Below are 23,421 nucleotides of genomic sequence, written 5' to 3'. Positions count from 1 at the left end.
CTCTTCACTCTCATCTAGGTTAGATATTACCATGTCATTTTATATTTTAATTTGTACTAAATCTTTCCTTGAGCTATCTTAGATAAAAGAGACGGAGAGACAAAAACACTGAAGATAAGATTAAAAAAAAAAGATAGAAATATAATTGTGTTTTGATAATGATGTACAAGACATGGTGGTTGTCTCTGTATTATGTTTTTTTATGATGGACAAGACAATATAAAATATAAAAAAGTTTATTTCACCTTTAATATATATTAGTGTCAAACTTAAATATTTTAAAAAATAATTTGATATTATTTTTTTATTTTAGTTTATATTAAGTGTTGAAATTAATAATGTTATAATAACTCTAGTTATAAAAATCAAACTGACCTGACAGGTTGACTTGACCTGACCGGTCAAAAAATAGAGAAAGAATTGACCCGACCTAACCAGTCAAAAATCCAAGATAAAACTCAGGTCAAAAACCTATTAACTTCTTCTTAAAAAATTTAGTCAAAAGAAGGTTGTTTTGATTCATTTTCTTAAAAAAATTGGTTCAACCTGGGTTGACCCTCTCGACCCGTAACTCGGGTTTTGTCTTGGGTCAACTTTTAAGTTGAGTTTTAAAATTATAATAATAACCACTTTTATCCATATATTGACTTGGGTCAACCCGGGTTGATCCTCTCAACCAGTGACCCCTGCTTTGCCCCGGTGGACCCTCGAGTTAAATTTTAAAACTATAATAATTATTATTTTTATCCTTTTATTGACCCCCCCGACCTATTACACGGGCCTTGCCCCTGGTTAACTTTCAAGTTGAGTTTTTAAACTATAATAATAACTATTTTTATTTTTATATTAACCCAGATTAACGATCAACCCATGACTTGGGTCTTGTCTCAAATCAACTTCCAAGTTGAGTTTTAAAACCATGATAATAATCACTTTTATCCTTACATGTCCTAGTTGGACAATTATAGGATTGAAAGTCTTTTACAATTATATTTAAAAACATGTTCTCTCTATACCTCATGTTTTGAAAGTATAGAAATTCACTTTAAAATTGTTTCAGAGACATTTATTTTTATATCTCTATCTCTTCAATTAAATATATTTTTGTCTCCATTATTTTTATCTCTAAATTATAAAACACAATATTCATAGTTTATCACTATTCAAAATAATGACATTTAAAAAAAAATAAGAAATGGGTTGCCTAGTAAGAGAGAAGAGAGATAAAAAAAAAGAAAAAAAAAGATATTAGAGACATATCGAAGCTATGATTATGATAACATTGATATTATAAATAAGATCTCAATAAGATAAATTAAATGACACAAAGAAAGATCATCAACGGTGATCCAAGTGAGCCCCCTGCCATCTTTGTGTGACAAGTGTGGGCACACTCGGGTCACTGTTGGTGATTTTTTTTTGTGTCATTGGATTTATCTCGTCGAGATCTTTTTTATTATACGAGTGATATTGTAATCAGAGTTTCAGTATGTCTCCGAAGTTTATTTATTTATTTATTTATTTTCTCTCCTCTCCTCTCTCCTAATATGCAGGTTATTTCATGATTTTTTTTAATGTCATTATTTTGAATAATGACAAATTATAAATATTATATTTTTTAATTATAATATATATAAATTATGTTATTTTTCCAAAAAACAATTTAAGCCAATATAATTAAAAAAATTAAAAAAGACTTCATTAATGTGAATTAAGACAACATGCACACCCAAACCTGAATTATCTATCAATGACCTTTTAAGTACATGACCAACCTTAGTTTTTGCTGGAGGTCAAGATTTTGCAAGCATACATTGATGGATTACTAGATGGGTAGCCCGTGTTACATCTCGGTTCAACCCAATATTATTTTATATAATAAAAAAAGTCAAGGTGATACAAGTGTTTTAAAACAAAAACAAGTTGAGACTCAGCTAATTGACCTAACCCGAGTTAACAAACTTGTATAATTTCAATTATATAAATAAAAAATAAAAATAAAAAATGTTGAAAAAACAATCCAAATTTATCTAGGTTGGCATGCACAATTTACAACTTGACCGTGACATCGAGGTAACCCTATCAAAGATAAAGTGATAGTTTAATCATCAAATAATTCAATGTCAAAAAAAATTAAAAAAAAAATCCTACTCAAATTAGGTTAACCTGTTAACACTCGACTATGGATATATAATTGGGATAATCCCATATAAAGTAAAGCAAAAAAAAACATAAAAATCAATTTTCAATAAATTAAATATTAAAAATTGAGATTAGAAAAAAGAAATTCAATAAAAAACCTAAAAAAAGATTGAGTTCAAACCGTGTTAATATTTAAAACTCATAATGTTTAAAACTCATAATTCTAGTTATGAGTTTGGAATTAATCTCATTGAAGATAAATTTTAAAAAATAACAAAGTAAAATTCTCCATAACAAAATATAGAAGAATGATACTTGAAAAAAAAAAAACAAAAAAAAAAAGCAAAACAACAAAAAACACCCAGGCTATATTTTTTTGCTTTTAAAGAGTAAATAAATAATCTCACCATGTACCCCAAACAAATTGATAATAACATTTAAAACCCGTGAAAATATCAATTTGCCCTAAAAACACTCTGCCCTTCTCTTGCAATTATGGAAGGCAAAATTGTAAGTGCACTTGCCTTGCTCTACAGTAAAAACTGAACAAGCGTAGCTTTTTTTTAATGCAAGGACTTTGAATCTCTTTTTTCCCACACAGAGAGTGAGAAAGCTTCAGATTTGTCAACACAACAAAATTGACTCCAAAATTCTGCTGCCTGACAAGTTCAAAATTGTTGAGAAGCTCCAACTGTGGGGCAAACAAGAGTAGACAGAGAATAGTAAGTATTGTTACAAGAACCAATGACATCTGATGCTGAGACTTTGAGTCACAAATCAAACTTGGTGTTCTTTTTTACATAAATGTGGTAATAATCACAGAGATTACATATCATTCCTATCATCTACAAGTAAACCTGACGGGGGGAAAAATAACAAGATATGAAATACCTGCTTAAACATCATCAACAACAAAGCAGGTTGAAAAAGCTGTAGTTGTCTGAAAAGCATTATTACTAACCTTCAATGCAAATAATCGCTAATCCACAGTCCTTTGTCTCACTAGTTATTAAAGAAGAATCTCATTCTAACTGACTACTGCACATACACAACATACAGTACACAACTATCGAGTCTTCAAGCATTCCCAATCTCAAAAACCAAAGCCGACCGCTCTCCCAAGATTTTTCTTTCACGTGTTTCCATAAAAAGAATGTGCTTCGCGCAAAGCTTCTAAATAAGGCCCGAATATGGATTGTATGCTTGAACAGGCGGCCTACCTGAGCCATAGGGGTGGACACTGCTTCCATAAGGGTTGTCGAAAGGATTTGAAGGTTGCTGTTGTTGGCCCATCATCATCATCATCTGCTGCTGCTGCTGCTGCTGCTGCTGTAACATAAAAGCTTGCTGTTGGCTTGCCATTTGTGCCATTTGCACTGAATGTGGTGCAGCCACCATGTTGGAGGCAAAGAAAGGATCATGCACAGCTGTTTGCATCATGGGATTAGCCATTGGGGCTGGCTCCCAAGGATTGTAGCTCACAGGCTGGTTGCTCCTTCTAATTGCATCATCATAGAGGCTGTCTAATGTAAGTTTATCGAGCCCTCCAGCCTTTGGTGTCAACACAAGTGATAAAAATCAGCATAACCAGAATGCTACTGCATACGTTGTTCATATGAACAATCCAAGTCTATGGAAGTAGACAAATTGAAATTGTTCTAGTGAGATATTAATTGCCAACAGGAAACCAATTATGGAAAATTACCAGTTTGCTAGCAGCAGCGGCACTTTCATTTGAACTAGGAGCTGTGACAAGTGCCAGTTCCCAGCCTGTAGTTCCATTTGCATGACTTGGGATAGCAGTACTTTGTTGTTCAGCTGCAACAACAGAAAACAGCAAAACATAAAACCTGATTCACTATTGCAAACAAACTATTGCAGTGGAACTTAATCTGATCAAATTATACAACCATGGTCTTCATTCTATTTTAAGTCTTAATGTTTGAGGGTTTGCCTTCCATAAGGTTAATTTTCAATGTATGTCTCAACACAGCAGCTACACATGTTGTTGTAGTGTATGCTACAATCTAATTTAAAATGAGTTCTCAAACTTTTGAGCCATAATCCAAAAGCGTGTAAGATTGGACCATCATAAGGAACTCACCGACTGGAACAATAGCAAGAGCCAGGGCATTCTTCTCATCTAGCTCTGAAGCAACTGGAAGAGGATCGCCCAAACCCTACACCAAAAGGAGGGAAAGAGCAGAGCTCATAAGAGAACCGAAAAACATTCAGAATCTTCTCTGGAAAAGAAATACCACATCCAAATTAAAAGAAACAGAGGTTGAGAAATTACCAACAAATCAGGTGGTTGAGCTACAGGCTCTTCCACTTTTACTGGTTCAGGTGGAGGTGGTGATGGCGGGCATTCCTCCTCTACCCCAGGTTCCTTTTTGTACTCTATGGCTAAGATTTCCTTGGGGGCAGCAATTTTATTATCCACAAACTGCAAAGTTGAAGATTACATTGTCAATAATCATTATTGCAAGAACATAACAAAAGGTGATAGCATAAACCAGGAACTAAAGATATATACAAATATTAGTTATTACTTTTTAGAAAGGAAAAATAGGACCTTTATAAATAATTACAGAGAGTGGGGACATGGAAAATCTTACATGCTGGCATTAGAAACGCATGCACTTTTAATTATGCCTAATTCATGTGAAAATAGATTTGATAGAGGTTTATAGCATGCCTTGCCATGTAACATTCAGTAACATCGCATGCATGACAACTTTGTGCCCATGGTGCGCAGGCAAAAGCAGAGGTTTTCCTTTTGAGAAATCCACTCCATTGTCAATTAACCAATTTCATAAAAAGTTTTGTTTAGCTAATTTTCGACATAAATGATATCTGATGCCCCTTTGCTGTTCTGTTCTTCCCTCCAACACAAATCTATTACACACAGAATTTCTGTACCTGATCCTTTCGAGCTATTGACATCCTTGGAGCATCTCGCACATACTCTTCCATGGTTTGTAGGAATGATGAAGGGGGCTTCATTATCAACAAAAAATTAGTCGACTAGAATAAAAGAGAAGGATCCTAAAAAAATATATGTTCCAGGAAAACACCACAAATGAGAATGCAAACCTGCTCAATCTTTATAAACCGTTCTCCACGTCCAATATCCATGCTTTTACATATCTCGTAAAATTCTGAAAGTCTCTCTGCCTGAAATAAGCAGAAAGTTAAAGAGTACGACCATGGAAATACATAAATAACAGCTACGCTAAGAGATGGTTAAACTGTCATATGCACAGCATTCAAGAAGATATTACCTGTTGGCAAGCCCTTCTATATATTTCCAGAGCCTTCAAAGCATCAAGGCGCGTCATCTCAAAGAACTGTCATCCATAAAAAGTATTGTAAGTACATGATTTGCTCAATAGCCTAGCTTCAAACGTGAAAAACAAACATTTATTTGACAAACAATGATGTTTGCTTACCTTGTCAACCAAATTGGCAGTACCATCAGTTATAGCTTGATAAACTCTAATGCTCTCTGAAGAAACCTATTATTATAGATGACAAAAAGTGTAAGCTGTAAGAAGTAAAAAAAACCTCTGCATGTCAAACCAGCTACACAGAATAAGCATGATTTACAAAGTCCACTCACCAATTGAAGTGCCAACTGAATGACAAAGTTATTGACTGCTGCACCTTGTGGCTGCACGAATGGTACAAAATTGTTTGCCCATTTAAATACAAAATAAAAGGCATTCATGAATAACTCTATCCTAAATCGAGAAACCATTATATTTTCACTTTAAATTGAGAAGATCACTTACCTGACAACCAAGAACACGGAAAAGAAGCTGTTGCAAAGCTGGCAACTGTTCCAGTATTTCAACAGTGTCCAGATCTTTGGTCCTCTGCATAAAAGATTTATCAATGAAACTCCACAGTTTTCGATGACACATCTAGCACAAATGTTCATGCTATTTGAGAATAAAAGGGGCTGAAATGAAGTAGCAACAATTCCTTCTAACTAAAACCAAAATTCTTTTTACCTAAATAAAAAATTCAAATTTACAAATGTCAATGCTTAGGTGCTGTAAAGTCCACACAATAGTATTTATAGTAAAATGGTTGAAATGATAAACTTTAACAGGGATTTCAACAAATAAATCAAGAATAAATTGAGAGCTAAAATATGTCACATTAAAAAGATGAGCTCTCACAGGTCGATCCATCTCAACGTCATACTTCAACACGCGAAAGCATTCCAACCTCTCCTCCAAAAACAAGGCATAGGCGCGAACCCACGCGGAATAATCCCATGCTGTCCAGCACATAACAATAATCATCATAAACAATGATTTAACAAGAATAATCACTTCACCAAGAAGAAAAAAAGATACCATTCGGACTGGAATCATCTTTGAAATGAGCCATGTTAAGCATATGACTTCGGGTTCTTCCATAATTAATGATTTCTTCGTAAAACGTGGGGTCCACTTCTCTCAAAGCACGATGAATAACGATTAAAGTTTTCAAAGCAACCTAAAAATTAGCAGCAAGTCAAACACATTGTAGGAAAACACATGGATAGATCAGAAATACACCTATGCATATGACATAATGTGAACATCAAATCACTCAAAGCAATGACTTTGGAAAGTAAGCAATTTATTAATGAATTACAACAAATGCTTTCCATAAAATGAACCACAGGATTCATGAATATTGGAAATTGAACTACGGATACCACTGACATGAAGCGCTTTAACTTTATCAAGAATAAACTTCATTAATATCTTTCTGTTTCAGAACGAGATGGATATAGAGGCAGATAGGGGAAATGTCAACCAATCCCATCTATAAATTTGAGTTGCTCAAGAAGAAACTTTCACTTATTTGTTCATGTAAAAAGGATTTTCTTGCTACTTCATTTTGAAATTGGTAAAACAGAAGACCGCAAAAACATGGTGCTGCAACAACAAAGACCACAGGGATATATATTATTCTGTCAGGTGGAAGTTCAGGTGGTCGTTAACTTTTCCAAGATATGAACTATCATGCTACATGATGCATCAAATGCCTTCAGTCTAGTACTCAAAATAGGTGACTCATCCAGAGGGCTAGTGTTGCTTATGATCAGCAGTTTATGCATTTACCATCGCCTAACTGAATTCCAATGAAAACAGGAACTGTGGCAAATATTTGACACTACCAAAAAATTAACAAATAGCATTGGAAACCCGATGAATAATATCCCGTCAATAATTTCCGATAGAAATACCAATAGAACATTTCCATCAATAATTTTCAATGGAAATAGCGATGAAATAAAAAAAATAAAAAAAAATCAATTAAAATTTCATCAGCAATTCCATCAGAAATTTTACACGTTAGTAATGCCGATAGAATTTATATCAGCCATTTTAAATGAATTAAAACCCGATAATTCTCTCTTTCCTCCCATTTCTTCATCTTCGATTGCTAAAAGAACAGCAGCAGCCCCATCTTTTAATTCCGGCAGCCCTCTTGCAAATCCAGCCCCTCAACCCACCGATGTCGACCAACATTTGTCAATAGCATCAACTTCCGTCTCTTGGTTCTATTTTTTGTCAAGTCTCACACCACCAGGTTTGTAAACCCACCTTTTTTTTTTAATTCATTTATGTTTTTAGTTAATTTATTGAAACTGTTTGTAGTATTTGTTGTATGCTTATATATTTAAGTGTTTTACAATTTTTTTCTAGATAATTTCGTTGTATTAATGCTTGATTTTATATTAGGGTTTGTTTGAGATTTTGAAAAAATTGAATTTGATTTTGTAACCTAAGTGTGTTATAATTGAAGAAATAATGGATAATTTAATGGGTACTAATTATATTTTGTTAATTTTATTGTTAAGTTGGAAATTTGAAGAAAATTGATTTTGTGGAATTGATAATAATTAAAATGTATTAATTTATGATGAATAAGCTTGAATTGAATAAATTAGTTATTCCGAGCCAACCCACACGACTCGTCAATAAGTTTGAATTGAATAAATTAGTTATTCTTGGGATATCCTTGCTACTCAAGAAACGAAAAAAAATCTGAAAGAATTGATGCTCAAATTAAATGAAAGAAACGTCAAAATAAATCTATCATTTTTTTTTTCAAATGATTAAAGGCTTGTCATTCAAATGCAGAAGATGTGAAGACTATCAACTAACATAGAGATCCCTACGGTTTCCCTTCAATAAAAACAAAATTCTCTAAACATAACATTATATTGAATCATTGATATGTTCTAAAATGATATACACTCAGAATTATAGTAGTATGAAACATTTGCACCTTTCAACTTCAAAGAATGAGGATAATGTAGCAAAAAATCGGTAGGATTTACTACAAATCTAAGCCAAAAGATTTTACTAGATTGCTATCTTTTGGTTGATGTACAATATTCTTAAACATGAGTTTGAGCTTGTCATATTGAATCATCTTTTCCATAATATTATCCTTTCTGTTGTCCGCCTTATCAAATACAACTTCCAATGACTACCACTTTTGTTTATGCAATCAAACACCAGCTCTGACAATCACCTTTTCTCAACTTGGTGAAATATTTTTCCTTTTCCATTGTCCCTAATGTAATGAGATGGTAAACATAGACAACTTTCTCTTGTCCTAGCATGTAGGCATGGTTAATAGCTTGCCTTTCAACTAATGTGTTCCACACAACATTAAGCAAAACCACCCTTGAAACGCTGACAAAATTTATCCCTTCAGAACAAATCTTATTATTTGACATTCATCTACTTTAATCTTTCTATGCATATATAATACATCTTCTCTTTGGATCCAACTGAACTTTAACTCGAGCTGCTTGATTACCATGAAGAGAAGGATTTTGATTAAAAAGTAGTGTTGAATTGATTTAGATACAATGTTTCATTGTGTAATAAAATTGAAATTGTGTAAGACATTTGTTAGTGTTTTATAATGCATTACATTCATATTTTTTGGATAATGTTTTATGTTTTTTCGATATGTGTTTATTGTTTCAATAATTCCATGAGTGTTTTTTTGTTGTGGTTATGAGTTTAATGTGAGTAATTATTGACTTGAAGATGCTTGGAGTTGTTGTATGTTTAGATTAGCTAGGGGATCATAACAACATACCAAAAAATTAGTGAAAACACTGACGGAATCACCTACGGATAGCTTCATTTATGTCGGCAATTTCACATCCATTTCATTGGAAAGTCACATAAAGTTTGGGCATTTTCAACAGAATCAGTGATTGAAAATTCCGTTGGAAATTAATTTTCGATGAAAAATGGGCAATAAATCTGATTTTTTGGTGCAAATGGCAACTTTTGTTGCCAACAAAAATACCGACAAAACAACAATTCCCGACAAGTAACTTAGCAATGACAGGTTTCCATCAAAAATTTTGTTAGCAATTAAAATACCGATGGAATATTGTGTGGTGTTTTCCAATTTTCTAGTAGTGTGAATACCTTGAAATAAAGAGGAAGTTAGTGTAGATTTGAGGGCTCCTGGAAGCCAAAACAAAAAATTTATTTCCAACCAAGGCATGAAGATTTGGATACTTAAACAGGCAGAATAGCACTTAATTTACTTCAGACCTCTCTATTCATAGCTATCTAATCACATAAGATTCATATGATGCTGATGCACATACCGCCCAGTTATGTGTCCTCGATAAACGCCGCGCAAGTGCATGGATGCAATATGCAACATCAGCCCGAGGTCTGGTAGCTGAAACGGCAGCAAAAATAGCTGCAAAGAGAATCAAATAGAAAGCACATGAGCTTCACATCCATCAAATTTTTCCTTCTCTAGAACGTCGCATTTTTTACTGCCACAATCAATATGTTGCTCCCAACTTCCTATCTTGTAAGATTAAGGAGAGCATTTCATGTACCTCTAATGTGTCTTTCCCTTGCAGGTCGCTCATAGTGATTCGTGGCCTTAACTATAGAAACGTCCAATTCCTGAAATCGCAAAAACCACCAAACCAACAAGATCAATACTTCAAAACAAAACCTAACTTTAAATAGCCACAACAACAACTTCATGATTGTTTTAAACTAGTAAAATACCTTGTAATCACTATTGACTTTGGCCAATGAAACAGTGGTGGTATCCTTGAGGGCACCAAGTGCTTTCCTCAAACTTTTCTGGGTTCCACCTGACATTCTCTCTCCCTCTCAAATACAGAATTCTACAAACAAACTCATCAAGTCAATTCTCCTCACACTAACTCTCTAATTCAATTAGCACTTAATTTAGAGAGTCAAAATCTGATCAAAGTTTTAGACCCCTGAACTGACTTTAATAAGCTCACAATTACCGTTTACATTACATTAAAGTAATTAGATCCAGATAGATAAAAGATAAAGCTTCCATCAGTAACAGTAAAATATCAGCAACATTTACTAATTTTTTTTTTAAAAAAAAGAATCTGTACTGCCACCACCATAATCACCAAAATCCCACAAAATCAAAATAAAAACACAAAAGAGAAAGAAAAGATAGGCAAGAAATCAACATAAAAAACAAAAAGCTGTGAAATCCACCAAATTCAATGAAAGAACAAAAAAATCAAGAAACGAAAAATGATGTCCAAGAAAACATTAAATACAATATCAACTAACACAAACAAGTTAAAAGACATCAACAATCAGCAGAAGCAAAATAGCATCCATGCTTAGCTAAAGAAGAAAAGAATGGAAAAGGAAGACACCCTTTGACTTATCATCGCCAAAAGATCTAAACCAAAACTAGAAAAAGAAAGAAAACTTTGCAAATTCAAGAGAATATATTATTACATCATCAAAACTCAAATTTTAAAAAAATCCAGGAAAAAAGAGCTGGTAATAATCACCTACCTGAAACTGAATACCAGAGAGAGAGAGAGAGAGAGAGAGATGGGGAGAGGCAAAGGAGGAGGAGGAGGAGGAGGAGAAGTGATAGAGACGAGAAAGAAAAGTCTGTCTGACAGAGAAATATGAAAGTATGTCAGAATTTGATTAGTTCGTTCGGTTTTGTTGGTTCGTCGGCGTCGTTGAATATTATTTATTTATTTAATGCTATTTTTATAAAATTATAAATAATGTCTCTCTCTCAAGTCTCATCTGATGGTAGTTTCTCTCTCTCTCTCTCTCTCTCTCTGTGTCAGAAATACGGCTTGTACTGCTGTCTCCTTGATAAAAATAGCTAGCCTGCCTGTGCCTGTACAAGTCAGTTAGCTGTTAAAAATCGTGGCTTTTTGCCTCTTTATTTTCAAGGAACTTATAATCTTCTCCCCAATACATCATTTGTCATATGTTCATTCATAGAGTTATATTTTTAAGTATAGGTTGTTTTTATATTTGAAATTGTATTTAGTTTTGTTTTTAATTTTAAAAAAATTAAATTGATCATTTTTTAATATTTTTAATATTTTGATGTACTTATATTAAAATTTTAAAAAAATATAACATAAAATCATTTTCATAAACTTTCAACTAAAACTTTTTAGAAAAACATTTTGTATCACAATATACATTAAGAGCCTTTTTAATTTTGTGATAGCAATTACTTTTCAAAGTATTTTCAACTTGAAAATATATTAAAATAATAATTTTTTTAAAAAAATTATTTTTGATATATCAAAACGATATAAAAGTATAAAAAATCAATTTTGTTCAATAATTTTTTTTCCACCGCAAAAACAAATAGGCTCAATGAGAAAGACAGGCCATTAATGTATTCCACCACAAGTTTAAATAAAATGGTGCGCGTGACAAATCAAACTATGAAATATGTTGTATTTTAGGATGAGAAGAGTGTGAGATAGTTGTAGCAGTTGTTTTTTAAACTGTTTTTCTGTTCAAAAAAGCATTAATTTAACTTTTTCTGTTCAAAAAAGCATTAATTAAGCATTAATTTTCTGTTCAAATAAAATGGTGCGCGTGACAAATCAAACTTTAATAAAAAACAGATTAAAACTCTTTCAAATACCGGGTAGCTTTAGGACAACACAACAGCTTGAGAATTTCTTGTCAAAGAAACAAGAACAGCAAGAAGAACGGAAAGGGAAAGTTGGGTTAAAGACAGGAGAGGTTTTTGACTATAAAAGAGTGTCAGCCAGCTAAAGTTTAAAGACATCAAATTTGAATTTTCTTTTAACTTTGGATGAGTGTCCTTGCTTTCTTGGCAATATCATCAATGCAGCCTTCTGCTATTTATATAGGATTTTTCACTCTTTCTCATGGCGAGTTGAAATGGATCCCACTTCCACGCGCCAACATCATTTACAATTTAAGCATGCATGATTATTTTCTTAATTGGTATCTCTATGTTTTTGAATTATTTTTTTTTATTTTTTTAAAAATGGTTTTTGCATGAAAATAAATTAAAATATTTTTTTATTTTTAAAAATTTATTTTTAACATCAACACATTAAAACAATATAAAACATCAAAACAATTTAAAAAAATATAAATAAAAAAAATCAGATTTTTACCAAGAATCTAGAACTACGTCTATTCATGTGAAATTTCATTGAACTCATGGGAAAATCTAAAGGACATTCATGATTATTTTTTTACAGTAAGTTGTTTAATCCAACAATGAAAATCATTGACAAAATCGAACAAACACTTATTTTTTTATTGGTGGGTGATCACTGATCAATCCGTGGACCGTAATAGTTAATACAGCTGGGAGGGAGGGAGAGGTTAGATCATCACCGTCACTGTTGGCGCCACGTGGAACGCAGCTATGCCAGCCAGCAGTGATTCAAAATGAGCCACCCTATTCGCAAAAGGATGATCACACCCTTCAATCAGGAAAAAAAAGAAAAGAAAGAGGAACAGGTTAAAAACACCACATTAAATTAAAAATATTCACGGAATAACATAGTTAAAAAATTAATGAAATATCATAGTTTATACATGTTGTGATTATAAAATGCGATATTTATAGCTTATCGCTGTTCAAAATAGCGATATCCAATAAAAAAATATTAAATGAACAGTAAAGATGAGAGATAAGAGAGAAATCGAAAGAAAGAAAAACTTCATAGACAAATCAAAACTGATCACCAATGATAACTTAAGTAGGTCACGCTTGCCGTTTAAAGATGGTGGGTGACACACTTGTCTTTAGTGGCAAGTGTCTTTCACTCGGTTCATCGTTGGTTATTTTTCTTGGTGTCATTGGATCTGTTTTTTGATATTTTTTCAATAATAGTGATGATGTTATAATCAAAATTTCGGTATATTTATAAAGTTTTTCTTTCTTTTTATTTCTCTCTTGTCCATACCGTATATTTTTTTTAATACGCTGTTCTAAATAAAACAAGCTATAAATATAATATTTTTTAATTACAATATGTACGGATTATATTATTTTTTGCATTGTTTCACCGATTAAAAAAAAATACAAATAACAAAAAAAAAAAGTAGTCATCCACCACATCTTCCTATCATTTGAACAATTCACAAGGACAGCTTTTGTCCTGTTAAATTCTGTTTTAACTTATGGTGTCCGGTCCCACTCGGATCCATCCTAGCTGGCCTTCTTGTTGGGGGGGGGGGGGGGGGGGTGTTGTATAAAAGAATCTTTTTCGATGGTTATAGGAATAATTAATACATTGATATGATATTTTAATGTAAGTTTTATTCATCGAGATTAATTTTTTTAATAAGAATTTAGATAGTTTTTCACTTATTTTTTATATATTGAGAAGGAATTTATAAATTCATCCATCAATATATTCATTAAATTTCTTCTTGTTCTATTGTGTTTTCTTCTGCGTCCAAAATAATAACACAAAAAACAAAATCATTTACCTATCTAAAGCAAAGATGAATGGTGGGTGTGAGCAAGGTTTTCACCGTGGGCTCCACTTTCTGTCATTCCTTATTTACCCTGAAAAAGTTGTAGCGGTCTGATCACTTTTTTGATGTACAAGATTTGATTTTGACTTGGAAGCAGAAATTGGAAGCATTCTAGAAAGTAGAATAGAATCTCCTGGCGATTCACGTGGTTTATATTAGTGCGAATCTACAAATGCCAAACCAGTCCAAATTTCATGAACCCTATAGCGATGCATTCAAAATCACCAGGAATTATCATAGAGCCAACTTGGATGCCAAATAATGCCTTCAAAATCACAGCTAAGAACATCACGTGGCATGATTAGATTGAAAAAAAGACCAGAAGCAGGTTGGACCGTGGCAGTCACAGAAGAGCAAAACAAGACCCGGTCTATGAGCTTGGTGGGGCTCCCGCGGGCATAAACTGAGTGCTGCTAAAGTGATATTTTTGCTAATACAAATATTAGTGGGCATTGACTGAAAATATGGAAATCTACGAGTTGAGGAGAAGCTACCCTCGGTCTGACATCATGCTGAGCAGGAAACCACCGCCCAAAAAAGGGGTTAGAATGCAATAGACGATGCTCTACTTATTTTCTCTTTGGAGATGATGGTATCTACATAAAATGATAAAAAAAAAATAATAATGGAGAGAATTTGTAGAGAAACAAATTAAAAATGTTACAATTGCTATACCACCTAACTAAATTGCCTAGTGTTTCAAAATTGACTGTCCTTAAAGATAAACCTTCAAGATCTCTTGACAACAACAGTGGCAAAACATGGATGGTGGATGAACTCAAAGGAAACCTTGAGCGACGGATCGAGAGCTCCGACCTGACAAATCACATTGAGGGCAATACTATTGTGTTCTGCAACCTGCTCCAATACGCGGAGTTCAGCTAATCTGTCTGGGTCATTGGAAAAACCACTCCTCACCTCCTTTGCAATATTCTGAGCATCCTTGAAATAATTATACATAACTAATGTCTGTAGACAGAAAGAGAAATCATTTGAGATTTATATAAGAAAAGATCATGTAGCGATAACTAGTAACCATCATAGACTACTTACAGAGAAGCGGGCGCAGGATGTTGATTCCTTGAATGAAGGGTATGAAATGTGATCAGGGATACAAGCTTTTTGTAGAAGTTCAAAATGCTGTATAAACCTCTGGAGAAAAATAAATTTGGCGTGAGAAGAAATGACATCATTGAGCCATCTCATGGTCGCTTCTGTGCGAGAAATATTTTTTTATCTGATGTCTAAGCTAATTTTTTTGCTCCTCCAATCAAATGAATTGATTTTAATGCAAAGAAAAGATAACTTGTTAAAATAAACACCGAGCACAATATCTCAGTCAAGACTCTGCAACGCCATATTTCCAACAAACATATCAATTGATCTGAATGACACCATTCATCTTGGCAACACGGTTAATGCTTAACATTATTTGTGGAGAGAGCAACCATTATTTCCTCTTTTAAACATATGGCATTCTATGATGCTCTACCAAACATTGCCTTATTGTTTATAGGTATGATATTAACTACCATATACACAAGATATACACTTTACCTCGTGTTCAGAATTAAATGGGCTGGGAGATTGTAAAACCATCAGTTCATTCCTCAAAGCAGCAAGCAGCTAGACAAATAGAACAAGTCCTTTAGAGCAATTGAGATGACAATGGTGAAACAAACGCATTTTATTTGAAGAGATGGAAGGCATATGTTCTCAGATTCACAATATATAAAAAGACAATATCGATTAAAATAAAAAAAAATCCTTTCGAAACCTGCAAAGTAGGGTTCAAACTTCCTAGAAGCAAGGGCATATAAAATGGAAAAAAGGACAAATTCCATCCACAGTAACATCAGATTAGGTAGCTCTCGAGAATGGATGCATAACCTCATAAACTAGACCCCCTCTCCCCATGTTTGTTGGTCCATCACAAGAAAGATAAAAATTACTATGATTGATTGTTGAAATTGAAAGAAAGAATCAAGACTTCGGGTTCTACTTCTACATTTTTTAATTGATTGTAATTGAATGAAGTTGTATATACATATATATTATTGCAGTTTAAGAAATTGAGTAAAAGTTTTGTATCAGTTTAGCTTTTGTGCAATGGACATACGATATGAGACAACAAGTATTAAAAAAAGGACATGTACCAGTGTGAGTCCTTCAGCAAGACATATTTGGCATTGAAGAAACAAGATTGCAGGAGGAATCCTAGTGTCTCTTGCCAGGTCCTTTGGAGAATCCTTTCTTTTCTTTCCCTTTTGTTTAGCTGATTGACAGATGAACATGAATGAAACAAATTGGTGGTGCATGCTAAGGAGATTTACCAGTGAAGAAACAATTGTATGAGGAATATAAGAAATATTTTATTATCCTGGAACTAAGAGTCTGCCCACACTCAGAGGAACTGGCCCAGTCAGCCCACCAAGTCAATTTTGTTCAATCAATGATCTGAAAATGCTAGAAAACTTTGCAAATGACCCATATGTCAATGTCCTGTTAAGCAACAGCTCATTTACAGACAGACTCATCTAGTCAAATCCTAGACTGAAACCCCAAGGCAATCTAGCAGAATTGTTTTGTGCAGTTTTATGCTTCCAATTTGTCATACTTCAGAAACGTTTTTGCTCCTAAGTTCTGGCCTCTATCCCTGAAAACAAAACATGCGAGAAGTAGAGGTATGCTTACCACTGCCATCGCTCACTGTCATCTTCAGATGTGTTTTCTCTGCAAGCCTGATCAGAACAACATACAAATACCAATACACCATGCAATATTCACTGGGAGAATAGAGCTCTAATTCGAAACCCAGAACAAGAAATCGATGGGAAATCCAATAAGTTTGCTCCTCCACCCAAATGAGGATGTGTTTTAATATTCTCGCTGATGCATTCTGCAAAACCAAATAAATTTAATAACTCTATGTAAAGTAAGTATCTCAGTTTATGACATTGGGTGAACAGAAACTGAAACACAGAACTGCTAGAATGCAAAGATAAAAGATTCACAGATACCCATTTATATCTAGTTCAATAATGAAAAAAATAATAATCTGAATCCACTCTTTTGTACTCATTTAAGCCAAATGGCAATAGAACTAATCATACAAGTATTGTCAAGTTTGGACGCATGACGACATGAAATCTCAGAACAAAGAGCCTTCCTCTCAACAAGCAACATCTATGCAAAGCCTTGCGATGAAAATTATAGTAGATTTAATCAAGATATAATAAGGATGATTAAACAAATAGAATACTTCTGCCCTAATTTCTGACAGTGTTCAATTACAACTTCATAACAGCTTTATACATGCTAGTTTTCTCACAACAGCTACGCTAATCACACTATGTTTGAATTTCAATGTTCTATTCACAATAGCAGAGTATGATTATGGCATTTCTGTTTTTCTCTTTAAGAATAAAAATAAAAATAAGAATGAAACCAAACAGTAAAGCCGCTCAGGCAATTCCCTTTTCTAAATGTATTATAAAGGACCCAAATGGTGAAACCACAAATACTGAGCATCTTGAGGCAATGAAATTGATTCCCAAACTCTTTCACTTTCAGCCATACACACGGTTACTTATTCATCTACCAATCTAAATGAGTATGTTTATATGCATAAATTGGAATTATTTATATGATTAAGAATCCAATTCCCTTTTATACACTGGTACTTTTTTGGGTGCAACAATAAGTAAAATGCTCAAGAGAGCAACATACCTCGCCATTTGAAACGCTAGAGCCTTCTCCAAACTCCTTTCTGAAAGCAAGCTCTATCTGCTAACAAACAGATGTAGAACATAAGAATAAACACCACCTGATGTCTGCCAAAATAACTCTGAAAGCAGATACATGGAACCATATAATTTACATTTGGTCTTGAAGAGTTAATAAAAATCATTAAATTGCAAGAAACTCATCAAGCTTGAATAGCCAGATACTTAACAGAATAAGGTGATGTTAAGGTTAGTGGCTGTGGAGGAGCAGACAACATTGCAATAGCAAAACCAGCACTTAAAGCATGGTAACCTTAAACATCAAATAGACCAAAATGAAAAATAAGTAAACAAAATTTTAAGCAGAAAATACTAATACAAGAGACATGCCACACTTTCATAATTTATGTAGACAAGGCAGATTGCATGATAGTTTATACAACTTTGATTAGGTTAAGCATTGTTACTCATTTCCACAATAATGGTTAGGTTCAGGACAGGTTAACATTCAATTATCTCTTCAATAAATATACTAGAAAGCATTGTCATTAAAATAAATGGTGCATTTGAAATGAAATTTGCTTCAGGAACAGAAACAAACAACCCAAGCAGACAAAGCAGACAATACATTAAGGAAGATTACAAACCTGTACATAGATAACACGCCAATCTTGTAAAATCTTTCCGAGTTTACGCCTCTGCCATGCAGCATTTGTGCAAAGAATTTTGAGCATATTGATCACTAACTGCATCACATGTGATAATTGAAAAATTATTAGAAGATAACATGGCATTGACCACCATCACTTTTCATGATATTCAACTTATTTAAATAGGATATGTGATAGTCATGACTTTTCAAATTTGCTTCTTAGTTATTATTATTATTAATAACACGTTATTTTCAAGTGTCATTTTTACAATGGAAAGGCAGCTTCAAAAATTTATAATGGGGAGTGGAGAAATAGTAAAACTTTACAAGGCAGTCACTTTTGAGACTGAGGGAATATAATAAAAGACAACACTTGTCTTCACCTGTCCTAACTGTACAACATATTCATTCTTCTGAATATCATGGTGCAGAAAGACCTCAGGAAGACGTGCAGCTCTAATAATCAGAGAAAACATAGGACACCGCCCGTAGAGTTTTCCATCTTGAACCAACAGAAGCTGTTACAAGTTGTCAAGTTTAAGAGTCCAGAAATGTAATGATAAGTAACTACCAAAAGAATCTTGTACAAAATGGTGAACAAGTTAAACTAGATAAAAAAAAAAAAGGGAAGACAAAGTAGGACAGATTATTAGAATGCCAATCACTAAGCATAACTCAAGGAACAAATAATACAGCATTCCATAACAGGCTCATGAACTGAAAAATGGCAACACGTCCATATTCTTCTTCTTTTTTTCAGCTAAAAATTAAAATAACTAGGCCTGGGCTAATAAAAAGTGAAGTGCATAATTCTTTTCAATATGATAAGAGAACCTGGACCAATTAAAAAGGTTAAGGAATTCATAAACAAGGAAGCAATCCAGTAGCAGCCATTCTAATAATCAGAAAGATAGCGTGGAAAAAGTCAAAATAACCTGGAGATGTGCTCTTGCAACCAAATCAGGCTGTGCTTTTTGAAATTGAGCCACAAAGCGCAAAAGAACTTCCAAAGAAGGGTCCAACGGGTATGAACATATAATATCTAGATCATGAAGAAGTTTTTCAAAATACTCAATGGCCTGGCAGAACAGAAAGATAAAAACATTAATGAATATGAAATGAAGAAACACCACACTACTAACCATCAAGTTCTAACCTTTTTCCAACTAAGAATTTTAATTGAACGTGGTGGAGTTGGGGCTGAAATTCTGCTGTTTAAACTAGCATCAAACCCAATAGCTTGATGGCCAGAAGCAGTTGTTCTATCTTCTGTACCATCTTCACAAGTTCCATAGGCATTAGACATTAGGAATTCTGCTGATTTAAGAATTATTCCCAGCTCTGAAATGCAGGAAGCTATATGTTTTCTTGCCAACTCTAGACCTCTTCCTTGAGGTCGCCTCATGCAGGTTAAAACATGGAAAAAGTGCTGAAAGCAAGGGAAAGATGGTCAAAATAAGTACAAGACATACCACAAAAGACAAGTGCAAAGTGCTGCAAAGCTTAAGCACATAGAACCAAATAAAAAAACAAATGAAGTTGACTCATGGGCGACCATATTTTCTGAAAGTGAGAAAAGGATAGAGAAGACATAAAAGAAGAGGCATACTTGGAAATCCAAGATACCAGGCTACCAGAATTGTGTTATAGTAATATCAGCCAGGAGAAACAAGAAAACGTAGATAATTGATGAGTAGAAAGGAAGAAATATCCAATTATAAACCATATCACTGATTCCCCAACATTGAAGTAAGGAAAAGAAAACCCTAATGTTGCAGACAATATTTAAGTCTTTCAAAAGTGACTGTCAAAATGAAAACTTCATCATTTGTTTTCAACAGCATGAGGTTTTTTAACCAGAAGTCAAAGCAGGTGTTTTAAATCCTGACTCCTTGATAAATTTTGGCATTCAATATCTCCAGAATCCTCTATGTAGCTACAAGCCAATCTAACTAAATTTGTGATCTCAATTAGAAAAGAAATAAATCCATTGAACATTCAGGATATGAGCAAACATTATGAAAGAACAGAAATTAAGCATAGAAAGGACCCATATTCACCACAGCACGCATTTTAGAGAAAACACAGGATAAGACCTTACGAAAGCGTAAGCGGCATAACAATGCTTTGCAGTAGCCTTCTTCCAGATCAGAATTAGTTTGTAAAGGCTCTATATCTGCATCAAAAAAATCACCATATTAATTAAGAGAAATACGTTGATACATCTTGCCAAGCAGTAAAAGATAGTGTGGAAATATGAATGGTAACAAAACACAACCTTCTCTTTTATTAAACCAGTGCAATTGATGTGAAAGTCACAATTTTACATATTAAGTGATTGGATAAGTAGATGAGATCAAGCTTTTCAACTATACTTTCAAAACAATTCAAAGATCACCCCCTCTATCCTAACAACAAAAATATGTGGCCCTTGTGAATTTTTTTAACTTTAAGTGCTCATTTCATCCAATCCTTCTCAATGTTGATATACAATGCCCCTGTTAAAATTATATATGTTATCAGAAAAATACCCTCTAACGGTTTTCTTTTGGATGAAGGGGCTTTACAAGCTCGTAGTTGGCGAGAAATATTCTCTTCAACAGCATTTAACAATGACAAGCACTTTTCATCTCCATCCCCACTCAGGGGAAGGCCATAAGCCATTGTAAAAAGATCCTCTTCCTGCCAAATAACCAATTTGTAAATCATTTTATAAAAAACAAGCACAAGAAACAATAAAAAAATTCAAGTATGCAGCACATCTTGCAATTAGAATGATCATAAAATTTAATATTAAGATAGCAATCATGCATGATAAAAAAAAAGCAAATAATTAATGATACAAAATAAACAGAGGTTAAAGGAGATGTTGGAATACTTTACTTCATGAGTACGTGCATCTGAGACAACTGTAATCACTGCCTTGCATGTTGCACGTATGACTTTGCAATAAGAATGCAGTAGGGCATGTGATGATGTCCTCTCTGGTCTCAGAAGGTAGGCGCAGGAAAAAACAGTTTGTGCCAATGAGTGACCCTTGTGCCATGTTGCCTTCCATGAAAAGACAATTGTTTAGAAACATTATTGTATTACTGATAAGAACTCAATTTAGGATTTGCCCCACTCCCAGCCCACCTATTGAACCAAAGTCCAGGACCAGGGCTGCTTATGATGTATCAGCTACAAGGAAAAGAAAAGAAACAACACCCACATTCACTCATATTTGCACATTAGAGACGTGTAATTATTAATGCATGCAAATTCCAGTGCATGCATGTGCATATAAAGTATATTTTTCATCAAAGATTTCACTTTTTCATCACAAACAGGGCAGGTGAGCATTGGATAAAGAGAAATGTTGATAAACTATATGCGCTAGGGAAAAAGGGAGTATATGGAAAATATATTAAGTAGATGTTTGAGAGAAATTTTAATACAAAATGAATTATAAACAGGTTTCTTTCTTTCAGATAAAAATGTAACTGCCAGGTGGTACTCATACAACTTCCACATTCAATTGTGATGAAATGCTCTTGATCCCGCTAAATTTATGCATCACTAAAGGAAAGTAAACCTCTTATTAGAATTAACTCCACAATACCTCACACGTCAAGAGATAGTCCATGATGTCAATCATGCACTGAACATCAGTAGTTTTGTCAGAGCTAATAGGCACAGGCGCCACACCGTCTTCAATTGCTTCATCAAAAGAACAGTACCTGTTGACGATACCAGAATCCATCTTCGGGTCCATTATCTAACAAAATCAATTAATACACAAATTAAAGCCAAAAAAATCACTAAACTCATAAATAAATACTGTATTAAAAATGAAAATGTATCAAGTTACCTCTAAAGCAGACATTGCAGCGTAAAGATTGAAATTCTCACCGTGAATTAGCTCACCATCGCGTAAATCTGTTACAAATCATTATTTTAATTAAAATCAATCACTAAAAAAAGAGTCGAATTATACATTTTGCACTAATTAATTAAGTATTAAAGAAAATTCAAATTCTAATAATTGTAGAATCAGTAGTCTAATGCTTGATAATAAAAAAATGAGAGCTCAAATCACAAAAATAAAAGAAATAGCTTAGTTCACGATTAATATTTTACTATTTCAAATGCGATAAAATAAAAATAGAGTTTTAGGAAGTCGAAAAAGAGAAGCTAAATCGGAGACCTTTACAAGCCGCTTCAAGGAGAGAAGACGCGTCAGCCCAGACAGTGTTTGCAGTTGCAGGAATTGATGAGGAAGAGGAGGGTTGATGCAGTGCGTGACGGTCCATCGATGCTTGCCCTGTGCTCTTCCAGTCCGTTGATGAATGTTTAAGCTCTCCTTGAAGTCAGAGAGAGTGAGAGAGTTTTTGAGTTTGATGCTTTGATTCCAAGAGCGAGATACTAGAGGGACTGTGCGCGTCTAAAAGTAAAAGAATGGAGGAGAAGGGTTACTGGTTTAGGGCACTTGTCTCGGTTTGGACTTTGTACTTAATTGTGCACTTGGTCCTCATACTCTTACGTTTGTCTTAATTTAGTCTTCTTGCTTCTGTTTTTTTTCCTTTGTCCTTCCTTTGCTCTCTATAAACCATAGGTATTTTCATCATGTACTCTAAAAAGAAAAGAAAAACTTAAAATGAAATTTTTTTGAAAAAAAAATCAAAACTTATATCGGTAGATTACTAAGTTGATTTTTTATAAGCCATCTGTATTTGATCCATCTTATCTGGGATTGATCCGATCCAAGTTTTTTTAAAAAAAAAACCTAGAACAAGCTTTATATCAACAAATTTCTAAGTTAACTTATCAAGGCTAGTTCTTTTAACCAGGCTGCAAACCAGAATTCATAAATCATCACTTAGGATCCACCCACTTTTTTTTTTTTCTGTTGTTATTAGTTGGATGAGTTAACATAACCATTTTTTTTTTATGATTCGGTCTTCCACTCAGTTGCCATTATAGACAGTGTGCTAGGCGCATATGCATTATCATCCTTTATCAAGCTGCGGTCAATGAGGGTGCTTTTACCTCTGACTGCGTTTTC

At 33.6% G+C, this 23,421-nt stretch overlaps 2 protein-coding genes across 5 annotated transcripts; both read right to left on the bottom strand.

The window, feature by feature from the left end:
* Positions 1-2,906: 2,906 nt before the first annotated feature.
* LOC7474672 (putative clathrin assembly protein At5g35200) lies at positions 2,907-11,266 on the bottom strand. Of its 3 annotated transcripts, none has more exons than XM_024604172.2 (16): positions 11,004-11,266; positions 10,215-10,336; positions 10,037-10,106; positions 9,794-9,891; positions 6,510-6,651; positions 6,309-6,430; positions 5,937-6,020; positions 5,765-5,815; positions 5,595-5,660; positions 5,427-5,492; positions 5,239-5,319; positions 5,065-5,142; positions 4,439-4,588; positions 4,247-4,322; positions 3,848-3,960; positions 2,907-3,693 (listed from the first exon to the last, which is right to left on the bottom strand). In XM_024604172.2, exons 2-16 carry the CDS (start codon positions 10,308-10,310, stop codon positions 3,316-3,318), a joined length of 1,671 nt encoding a protein of 556 aa, XP_024459940.2. In that variant the 5' UTR covers positions 10,311-10,336; positions 11,004-11,266; the 3' UTR covers positions 2,907-3,315. The 3 variants fall into 3 exon arrangements, with proteins under 3 accessions (XP_024459940.2, XP_024459941.2, XP_002308057.4); XM_024604173.2 differs by having other exon boundaries at positions 11,000-11,259; XM_002308021.4 differs by having other exon boundaries at positions 6,330-6,430; positions 11,004-11,255.
* A 3,277-nt stretch (positions 11,267-14,543) lies between these two features.
* On the bottom strand, positions 14,544-22,872 carry LOC7474671 (uncharacterized). 2 transcript variants are annotated; one of them, XM_024603770.2, is made up of 16 exons: positions 22,564-22,872; positions 22,228-22,295; positions 21,979-22,134; positions 21,261-21,428; positions 20,909-21,059; positions 20,474-20,553; positions 19,534-19,806; positions 19,313-19,456; positions 18,761-18,895; positions 18,373-18,471; positions 17,730-17,789; positions 16,695-16,899; positions 16,157-16,275; positions 15,558-15,626; positions 15,054-15,152; positions 14,544-14,969 (listed from the first exon to the last, which is right to left on the bottom strand). In XM_024603770.2, the coding sequence occupies exons 1-16, from the start codon at positions 22,667-22,669 to the stop codon at positions 14,730-14,732; spliced, it is 2,172 nt and encodes a 723-aa protein (XP_024459538.2). In that variant the 5' UTR covers positions 22,670-22,872; the 3' UTR covers positions 14,544-14,729. The 2 variants fall into 2 exon arrangements, with proteins under 2 accessions (XP_024459538.2, XP_002308056.3); XM_002308020.4 differs by having other exon boundaries at positions 17,730-17,786; positions 22,564-22,869.
* Between the last annotated feature and the right edge of the window lie 549 nt (positions 22,873-23,421).

The sequence above is a fragment of the Populus trichocarpa genome, chromosome 6 (assembly GCF_000002775.5).
Source record: "Populus trichocarpa isolate Nisqually-1 chromosome 6, P.trichocarpa_v4.1, whole genome shotgun sequence".
NCBI classification, from domain to species: Eukaryota; Viridiplantae; Streptophyta; class Magnoliopsida; order Malpighiales; family Salicaceae; genus Populus; species Populus trichocarpa.
This window is presented reverse-complemented; position numbering and strand designations above follow the sequence as displayed.

Excerpts from the sequence above, each read along its gene's own strand:
- LOC7474672 (XM_024604172.2), bottom strand. The coding sequence starts at position 10,310 with ATGTCAGGTGGAACCCAGAAAAGTTTGAGGAAAGCACTTGGTGCCCTC. Across the intron at positions 5,143-5,238 it reads GGTTTATAAAGATTGAGCAG|CCCCCTTCATCATTCCTACA; the intron begins GTTTGCATTCTC and ends TTGATAATGAAG. Across the intron at positions 3,694-3,847 it reads CCGCTGCTGCTAGCAAACTG|GCTGGAGGGCTCGATAAACT; the intron begins GTAATTTTCCAT and ends TTGACACCAAAG.
- LOC7474671 (XM_024603770.2), bottom strand. The coding sequence starts at position 22,669 with ATGGACCGTCACGCACTGCATCAACCCTCCTCTTCCTCATCAATTCCT. Across the intron at positions 22,296-22,563 it reads CCTTGAAGCGGCTTGTAAAG|ATTTACGCGATGGTGAGCTA; the intron begins GTCTCCGATTTA and ends GATTTGTAACAG. Across the intron at positions 22,135-22,227 it reads CTGCAATGTCTGCTTTAGAG|ATAATGGACCCGAAGATGGA; the intron begins GTAACTTGATAC and ends TGATTTTGTTAG.